At 45.6% G+C, this 10,000-nt stretch overlaps 2 protein-coding genes across 2 annotated transcripts in view; one reads left to right on the forward strand and one right to left on the reverse strand.

Moving 5' to 3' along the window:
* Positions 1-3,976, forward strand: part of serinc4 (serine incorporator 4) — a gene marked incomplete at both ends in the record, with an annotated part of 12,716 nt that extends 8,740 nt beyond the window's left edge. Inside the window, 4 exons of the mRNA XM_083691076.1 lie at positions 2,114-2,240; positions 2,466-2,578; positions 3,316-3,466; positions 3,763-3,976. Of these exons, the coding sequence (XP_083547202.1) occupies positions 2,114-2,240; positions 2,466-2,578; positions 3,316-3,466; positions 3,763-3,976 (605 nt within the window). The remainder of the gene's footprint in view (positions 1-2,113; positions 2,241-2,465; positions 2,579-3,315; positions 3,467-3,762) is intronic.
* Positions 3,977-4,901: 925 nt separating this feature from the next.
* Positions 4,902-10,000, reverse strand: part of adamtsl5 (ADAMTS like 5) — a 22,075-nt gene continuing 16,976 nt past the window's right edge. The window contains exons 9-13 of the mRNA XM_083690724.1: positions 9,253-9,416; positions 8,769-8,973; positions 7,264-7,389; positions 6,992-7,063; positions 4,902-6,898 (exon numbers count right to left, since the gene is read on the reverse strand). Coding sequence (XP_083546850.1) covers positions 6,558-6,898; positions 6,992-7,063; positions 7,264-7,389; positions 8,769-8,973; positions 9,253-9,416 — 908 coding nt within the window. The 3' untranslated portion in view covers positions 4,902-6,557. The remainder of the gene's footprint in view (positions 6,899-6,991; positions 7,064-7,263; positions 7,390-8,768; positions 8,974-9,252; positions 9,417-10,000) is intronic.

The raw sequence follows: 10,000 nt of genomic DNA on the forward strand, positions 1-10,000 counted from the left end.
TGAACAGATAGTCAGTCAGGGGAGGCTGGTAGCGGGGGCAGAAGCCGGAGGGAGGGTTCATTGTAATGCATGGAACGGAAGGAGGAATGGTATCAAACACACGTTTGATAGGGTTGATCATTCTTCATTCCAGTCCATGCATCATGGAATGAGACGCATAACAACAGGCCCTGTGATTCCCAGGGTTGGGATAGTGTATTGAAATAATGTAAAGTAATGTATTGGGATAATGTCAAGTATTGTATTGGGAAAGTGTAATGTATTGGGATAATGTATTGAAATAATGTAAAGTAGTCACTCCTCAGCAGTGAGCTACAGTATTTCAGGGCTGCCCTTTCACCTCTGATTATCATGCATTGTGGTCACAAGTCCAGATGAAGTGATTGTGGTCTGTCAGTCATGACTAGTGGTGTGGTCTTTACTGAACAATGGAATGGACTGTTCTCACCTGTCTGTGCCCCCCCCCTCCCCCCCCTCCCTCCCCCAGCCCCCCATCGTGACTCTAAACACGGCCCCAGGGAGCCCACCTAGATTAGTCCACCTTGTCATTTCTCTCTCTCTGGATTTATGCAACCCTTCAGACTTCTAGCTAATTCTTCTCCTCTCTTTCTGTATATATATATATTTGTTCTAATCATTCTGACTTTCTGTGTAGTGTACAGTACCTGCTACCTATGTTTTGTGGAGGTGTGTGTGTGTGTGTGTGTGTGTGTGTGTGTGTGTGTGTGTGTGTGTGTTGTCCTGGGGCAGTACCGGGCAATGCTGTAACTTGTTGAGGAAATATGCAGTCATATAAAAACATCAATTACATTTCAAGACACTCACTGTATAGGCACAGCACCTACAGCAGTGTGATAACCTGCTTTCACCCATAAGCACCTTCGCTCCTCTTGGAAAGTGTGTGTGTGTGTGTGTGTGTCTGTTGTTGTTGTTGAAGGCCAAGAAGAGGTGACCATATTAGAAGTAGGTTGCTCATTCGATCTTTACATTTGGGTTCTTTGATCTAATGCTTTACTGTGAACCCAAGTGTTCGTGTGTGTGTGTGTGTGTGTGTGTGTGTGTGTGTGTGTGTGTGTGTGTGTGTGTGTGTGTGTGTGTGTGTGTGTGTGTGTGTGTGTGTGTGTGTGAGGTGCTCTAATTGAGGTGCACTCAGCCTGTCATGTTACCTTAGCGATGTTACCTTAGAAGCCACGCTGGCTGTGTGTGTGTGTGTGTGTGTGTGTGTGTGTGTTAGACATGGAGATGATGATCCATTCTCCCTCCTGTCCTGTTGGGCCCTGTTTGCTTGCTCGGTCCCCCCCAGGCCCTGTCTGCTGGGTGACCTCATCATAGAGGACTGTGCTATCTCTCTGTCTCTCTCACTCACACACACACACACACACACACACACACAGGGGACCTGTCTTGCTCCCAGTGTTGTGTGTTTTCAGTCCCACTCTAGACTAATTCTTTCATTTAGAAACACCGGGATTAGCCTCCCAGCGTGCCTGTGTGCCTGTGTGCCTGTGTGCCTGTGTGTGTGTGTGTGTGTGTGTGTGTGTGTGTGTGTGTGTCTGTGTGTGTGTGTGTGCACACATGTGTCATCCATCTGTGTGTGTGTGTGTGTGTGTGTGAGAGAGAGAGAGAGCACTGTCCTCCATGTGTGCACAGAAAGTCCAAGGCCTGTAATTAGACAGTGTTTTCAGTGGACTCCTGGTCCCTGTTCCCCACAACACACAGGAATCTGCTCAGGAATCCACAGCCGGCTCTCCAACGGCCCTCTAGAGATTGTGTGTGTGTGTGTGTGTGTGTGTGTGTGTGTGTGTGTGTGTGTGTGTGTGTGTGTGTGTGTGTGTGTGTGTGTGTGTGTGTGTGTGTGTGTGTGTGTGTGTGTGTGTGTGTGTGTGTGTGTGTGTGTGTGTGTGTGTGTGTGTGTGTGTGTGTGTGTGTGTGTGTGTGTGTGTGTGTGTGTGTGTGTGGTCCCTCTCCACTAACACAGACCGAGGACACTTGTGTTAGGCCCAGAATGACTCTCTTTATATTCTCTAAGAGAAGCCATACAGCATCAGGCTATACTGAGGATAACACTGTCCCCCTACCTCTCTCTCTCTCTTCCTCCCCCTCTCTTTCTCAGTGGTGTACCAGGGAGTGAACATGACGGTGTGCTACCCCAACGTGGGCCAGGATGGCATTCAGAAGGAGGGCAACGCAGTGGCCATCATCGGAGCTGCCATCATGTACTGCTGTGTGCTATTCGCATGGTGAGTGTCCTACTGCATCTCCTCCTGTGTGTAGTGTTTTTGTCTGATTAATTTTGGAGAAACACTAATTACTACCATTACTATCAACACGGCTGAGGCGCCCGGCTGAGGTGCCCCAGACAAAAAGTCAATGAAAATGGTCCCAAGTCATTCCCCTTTAATTTCATGTAAGAAAAACATGATTCTATTGTACGTGCTTGTTCAATTCAATCGTACCTCCTCCAGTAACGAGGCCTCCTACCTGGCCGAGGTGTTCGGACCTTTCTGGATGATCAAAGTGTACCGCTACGAGTTCCAGAAGGCCACCTGCTGCTTCTGCTGGCCTGAAGAAGAGGAGGGTGAGGACATTTCACAACATTCGCTGTGCTATTATGAAAACGGGAGTATTTATAGGATACAGGAAAAACTGTACCTGTACACCTTCTCATGGTGGAGGTGGTGTAATGGTGTGGGGAATGCTTTTCTTGGCACACTTTGGGCCCGTTAATACCAATCAATCATCGCTTGAATGCCATAGCCTATTTGAGTATTGTTGCTGACCATGTGCATCCCTTCATGGCCACAATTTAGCCATCTTCTAATGGCTACTTCCAGCATGATAATGCACCATATCACAAAGCAAAAGTCGTCTCAAACTGAATTCATGAACATGACAATGAGTTCAGTGTTCTTCAGTGGCCTTCCCAGTCACCGGATCTGAATCCAATAGAACACCTTTGGGTTGTGGTAGAACGGGAGATTCACAGCTTGAAAGTGCACCTGAAAAATCTGGAATTGTGTGATGCAATCATGTCATCATGGACCAGAATCTCAAAGGAATGTTTCCAACATCTTGTGGAATCAATGCCATGAAGAATTTTTGAGAGCAAAGGGAGGCCCTACCCAGTATTAGTATAGTGTTCCTAATAAAGTGTTTAGTGTAATTGTTTAATGTACAGAAATAGATAGAAGCTGACTATAGCGGGTGGTTCTGTGGACACTTTTAAAATAGTGTTTTACCCCAAGGTCACAACACACTGTACAGGTAATACAAAGCAGAGACCCTGGACACAAATCATGTATTTCCTGTTTCCAGAGGAGGAGTTTGTGATTGACGAGGAGAACAAAGGCTGCCAGAAGGTGATTCACAACGAGAGCCAGAAAGTGGCCTACAGTTACTTCTTCTTTCACTTCGTCTTTTTCCTGGCTTCGCTCTACGTCATGATGACCCTCACCAACTGGTTCAGGTCAGTCACTCACTGGACAAACACGACTTGTTCACATTCACTAAATGTTTGCATCACACCACTGCAAGGTTTGCACAAGAGGAAATAAATCAAAACAACAGAACAAAATGGTGAAATAGCAGTAATTTGAGGTGTCAATAAAATACATTTTCATCTTTTTAGCTTAGTCTTTCAAACCCATCTCCTACACCCACAATGCCAAGCACCCACCTGAGTAATGCAAAACAGAGGCCATTTTGTGCCACTGAACATCCATTCCAGTGCTAATCAAGGCAACTCTCTCTCCCTTTCCCCAGCTATGAGTCGGCAGTGCTAGAGACCACGTTCACCCACGGCAGCTGGTCCACCTTCTGGGTGAAGATCTCCTCGTGTTGGGCCTGCGTGATCCTCTACCTCTGGCTCCTGCTGGGTCCTCTCTGCCACTGCACGTCTGACTCTCGCTCCAGACCTCGCCGCTCCCGCATCAAACGCCGCCACGTATCCTCCCGCCACGTCACTGTCAGTGTCTGACCTCTGAACTTTGACCTTCCGCAGTGCTGCTGGAGGTCTGGGATAGCCGGCAGAGGGGGACGGGGTGTTACATGGGGTGAGGGGTGATGTCCCCACCTGCAGTCCCCTGAGGGAGGATGGGTGGAAGGGGATTAAACCTCCCACGCAGAAACCCCCTGACAGGGTTTAGAGGTCAGGGTTCAGGGGTCAGAGACACTTCAGTGAGGAGCAAATAGGACTGGACCAATCAGAGCATTGCTCTGATGTTCCTCACACTGGCATGATCCTGGAACCACAGAACATGTGACCTGACCATGCTCTGACATCACAGGTACAAAGAGGTAAATAATTAGAACTATAAAGACCTTGCTCTGACATCACAGGCACAAAGACATAATGAATTAGCACTATGAAGAACTACACTGGACAACAATAATGGAGACACGTGCTGGACTACAGTTGGTTTGAGAACGTGCTAACAAATTGCCAAAGGGATCAAAAAGGGTGAACTCTCGTCTCAGATACTATGGGAGATGTAAGAGAAAGTTGGCTGAATTTTTACTCTTTGAATTTAGGACTTTTTTCTTTCTTACAGTTAAGACTTCTATAGATTTTGATAAATTCAACAAGGCGTAGATTTGGCAGGACTGTAGGTATTCTCCGTAGGATGAAACGCTTAAGGAATGTTTACAAAACGTGAGGTAAATGTTTCTATAAAAATGCTATGTACATTTGTATTTCCCTATCTATTTGAAAAAGTGATGAAAAAGCTAGGAAAATGCTAATTATGCTAAATTAATCTTTCTAAAATGCATGGCTACTATTTAATGCCTTGAGAACATCCTGTATGAAGCATGACTCCAATTTCTAAACACTCACTGCCCCCTTTTCTAGAGGAGCCAAGTTCCTGTGACGACTTCTCTTCAGTTGATGACCAGTAATTTTACTCTGTAAGCGTTCATCTATGTAGCACATTACATGTAGCTAATTTCTAGCTCATGTCAGGTTATTTTTGCAAATACATTTTTGTAAAGAAACACAACTTTGTTCTTTATGAGTGATTTGTTTAAACGGTACTAAACAGTAATATGGTGAACATAAGTGACAGCATATTCCAAGACATTTAGAAAAACAGCCACCTAGTTCTTCAAATCTACACACATGACAGGGGATAGGCACTAGGGGAGGGTCTAGAGACCCAAATGAAACAGGGACAAGGACTCAGGAACAAAAGAGGCTATTTCTCTGACAGCTACCAGCTACAGCAACAGTCATGCCTGACAACATTGAGTTAAAGCAATCAGATCCAATGATTTTTGACCATCCGTAGGACGGGTCACCACTAGTTAAACATATTTCTTATATATTTATAGCTACTCAGTGCCACACCGATATAAAATACTGTATATTCTCATATCTTCATGAATATCATGTTTCTCAAAAAAAACGTGATATTCATGTAGATATGAAAAGAAGATGGTAAACAAGACAAGGTGGACTAAGGGAACCTGATTTCTTTTTACATACGCAAAATGCATACATCAATAGTGAGAAATGCATTATAGATTATAAAAATACAATATTTTGAAGCAAAACACAAATATAAATGTAATGATTTCTAGCTATTGGTTGGACACATAAATACAATATGAAACAAATATGTTCCTTTATACATCGTAGGTATGAAAAGAAAGTGAGAACAGATGAAAAAATATAAAGTTGAAAGGCACACAAATATTTCTTTTAACATAGAATGAGTAGCCCAGACAGACACAAGTTAGTTATCTGGTTAACAGCATAAACACAGCAGGGGAGGCTTGTGGAGGTAGAAATTGGAGGACGGGCTCATTCTAATGAATGGAATGGAATGAAGAACACGTGTTTGATACCATTCCTCATTCAATTCCATGCATTACAATGAGCCCGTCCTCCGACTTCCTCCACCAGCCTCCACTGAAACACACATAATAAAACAAAATGCTTGGCCATTTCAGTGGTTGTTCTTCTCTTTGGTATCTGTAGTTTAAAGGTGGGTATCAATGTCCACCTAAAGTGCTATACTTTATGAGCCAGTCAGCTGTGGCAGGCTCTTGGAGAGGTTTTGGTTTGTTGCCATGGCGAGTGTCAGATCAGCTAACAGATCATCCTGAGTACAGTCTCTGCAGGGTTCAGCCCGTGTCTGTCTCCTGCGATGCCATTTTGGAATTCTAGTGGCTTCTCTGGGTATCTTCTCAAGCTCCAGAGGCAGGCAGTTGTGTGTCAGAGGAAAGGAAAGCGTCTGTGTCTTACACATACACATACACAAACACATACACATACACATACACATACACAAACACAAACACAAACACATGAACACTGGTAGCATACATAATACGATAGCACAACATACACAATAAGCAGCCAATACAATCTGATTAACCATCAGGGAGTGTTTGAGAGTCTGTAAGAGTGTGTGTGTGTGTGTGTGTATATATATATGTCTGCATGTATGTGCGTGTGTATGTATGTATATATATATATATATATATATATGTGTGTGTGTGTGTGTGTGTGTGTGTGTGTGTCTGTGTGTCTGCATACTTGTGTATACGTGCTATCTCTATGCATAACCCCTCAGTTCCGCTGGTCGCCGGGGCCCTCTGTTACTGCAGAGCTCCTCCAGGGGGCGTAGTAGAGCGTCCTCTCTGGGTTTATACGGTACAGCATAGCTGTCCTCCTCTATCAGTATCCGGTTCAGGGTCTGCTCATAGTTTATGTGGCGACGCACCATCAACATGTACTGGCGGCCTTCCTCCAAAGGGGGGCAGTCACACACATTGGGCGACCACAGGAACTCCCGGTGCTCCAGACGGAAGCGGTTCCGGTAGGTGTGGATGATCTGGAGGTCGTAGCGCGTCTCCTCGCCTCGGTACAGCTTACTCAGAACCTTGGCCCGGAAGACTAGAATAAAGATGTTCACATTAGAGAGCTCTGTTGACTTCTCATCTCTCTTTAAAGCTCTGTAATATATGGGGGCGAGAGATTCCAACTCACCAAAGTCTTTCTGGCAGTACTGTCTCTGTCGCTCCCCTCGCCCTCTCGCCTTCTTGCATTTCCCACAATGCCCTACAGGAAGATCAGAACAGCAGTGAGCTGATTGTAACTATATTGATTATGCATCATTTAGAGACTTTGATGATATGATGCTTTTGACATCTGGCACTGTACATTCTAGTGGAGGCAGAAATCGGAAGATGGGCTCATTGTAATGCATGGAATGGAATATGGAATGCTGTGAAACATTGGGGGGGGGGATTAGAGTTTACCTCCGCGGGGGGGTTGAGGCAGCTGGTTTCTCCGGGACTCGTCTCTCTCCAGGCGAGGTGAGGGCGCTGGGTGGTGAGGGTGGGGCTGGCGGTGGGGTTGGCGGACTGGCCAGCCTCGTGGAGGAGCTAATGAGGGAATAGTTTGTTAGATCAGTGTTTCCCAAATGTTGGATCAGGACCAAGAGGGTTGTGAGTCATTCCTTGCCATGTCAGGTCATGGCAAGCGACAATGTTTTTGTTCATTTATGAGCTCCAGCTTTTCGCGGGTCACACACTCACAGCACGAAGAGGTCGGGAAATCACTGAGGTAATGACTGAGGTTTACCGTATAACCTTATGCCTTAGGGCACAGAAAACAAACCTTTGTTATCCTTTCAGTTTTAGAGTTGAAAAGACTCCAAAACTGATTTTACATCTGTATGACTCCAAAATGCTTGAGGAATTAAATGATTTAACGTTGTGTCCTGGTCTTAATGCTGAGAGATGGTTAGATCATTGTGTCATGTTCATAAACCACTGCTCCTGCACCATGACCCAGCTTGAGACTTAACAAAATCATGTTTCTGGACACAGCCCAAGAAGGACTGACGGATCTCAATCAGCTCCATTCACCACTTAGATAGATCTTATCAAAAGCTTTCTATAAATCTAACTTTGGCCCAAATGTGTGTGTGTGTGTGTGTGTGTGTGTGTGTGTGTGTGTGTGTGTGTGTGTGTGTGTGTGTGTGTGTGTGTGTGTGTGTGTGAGAGAGAGTGTGAGAGAGAGTGTGTGAGAGAGTGTGTGAGAGTGTGTGAGAGTGTGTGAGAGTGTGTGTGTGTGAGAGTGTGTGTGTGAGTGTGTGTCAAAGCATTCATGTGCATGTTTGTACAGAATGTGAAAGAGAGACCTCGACAGTATCTTAGCTTGGAGTATGTAGTGGGAGTGATCAAGGGCAACATCCTGAGATAATCATGAACACTCTGAAGATAACAGAAGCATAGTACAGCTGCTAGAACATTCCTTCCCAGCCCGATGACTGATAGTCAGGCAGGTACAGAACACATATTGAAGGAGAGTACATCAACCAAGTGTATATATATTCTGTTTTGGAACAAAGTCCACTTCTCAAACTACACCTGCATTGCTACCAAGGGCCAGCCCGATATAGATAAAACACTGATTATCAAGCTATAATTGAGGGTTAACGTCCCTTGTAAAAAAAAAAGGCAACATTCTTGAAGACGTACTGTATGCGCTCCAGTAAATCGGGTAGTCCAAGTCTACCTAGACCAATACAAGACGACCATTGATCAGCTTGTTTTAATGTGCAAGACACATTTCCCTTATAAGGGAATAACAACTACATCCACACCAGGGGAGGCTGGTGCAGGTAGATATCGGAGGACGGGCATTCCATTCCATTCATTACATTGAGCCCGAACTCTGATTTCTACAGTACGTCCACTAGCCTCCCCTGATCCACACAAACAGAAGGATGATGGATAAACCCAGAAGCAGGCCTTACCCAAGTGGTGGGGCATGGTAACCGGGGGAGGCCTGGTGGTGGTGGTGGTGGTAGGGGCCGTGGTAGTGGGCTGGGCCCAGGGGACGAAGCTGGCTGTGTGGGAAGGCTGGCGTAGTGGACTCCTCTGGCCGTGGTACAGGGAATAGCGGTCCGGAGGGAGCCAGTACTCATACTCTATCCCTGGGTTTTTGTCCATCGCCAACACCTGGGAACACACAATCACATGGTAACAAACACTTTGAAAGGAGTTAGATAGACCCATGGCTCAGATTGGATTGGGATGCAGCTGGACCAGACTCTAAACTGTCTCTGACCACTCGATAACCAGACTGTAACCTGATTATAACCAGAATCTGACCAGACTGTAACCACACTCTGACCAGACTGAAACCAGATTTAAATCAGACTTAAACCAGACTCACACCAGATTGACACCAGACTGAAAAGTCTCTAAGCTACGGTATCTACCCCCGGCTGTACTGACCATGACGTGCAGATCTTCCTGAGTGGGTCCGGAGACCTCGAAGCTCTCCCAGGTGTCTGCTGAGCGCCGGTACAGGAGTTTGGTTCCGGCCACGCTGTACTCCCCCGGAACACTGATCTTCCAATTCCCATTGATCACAAACTGGGAACGCCCGTTCTGGAGCGCTGGAGAAAGAGAAGAAAGCAAGGGAATGATTAGAGGATGAAAGGGTTAAGTATATTGCTTTGGGGTATAACCTACAGTGTATGCTGTTTTGGACTGTATCAAGGCTTATATGGATGCTCTGATTATGAGACTGCTTCTGCATTCAACAAAGCTACATTTTTGCACTAACTCTCTTGTTTAGTAAGACAATAACAAGTTGGATGAAGCAGAAACAAACTGGTTATAGAGGACGATCCAGTAAAGTGTGTATATACTATAGGGCCGTCTCTAAACAATTTTGTGGGGAAGTTTTCCAAATCTGACTGAACCAAGTGCTTCCACCTGTGTGTCTGCTAATCTACCCATCTAGCCAGCCCTGGCCAGCCAAACCCAGCCCAGCCCCAATGGCCAGATAAAGCATTTATGAGTGTTCCATTTCAGGACCCCTTATTTTGATGTCGTAAACAGTGAGAGAATAGACGCCCTTGGGTCTATTCTGTTGACTGGAAAACACACAGCTAGGGAGCAGCTGTGTATCACCAGAGCACAGGGCTGTTTCTGTATCAGTCTCTGGTGCCAGGAACACTTATCACTGGGTGTACGT

Source organism: Argentina silus, assembly GCF_951799395.1.
Source record: "Argentina silus genome assembly, chromosome: 19".
Lineage (NCBI taxonomy): Eukaryota > Metazoa > Chordata > Actinopteri > Argentiniformes > Argentinidae > Argentina > Argentina silus.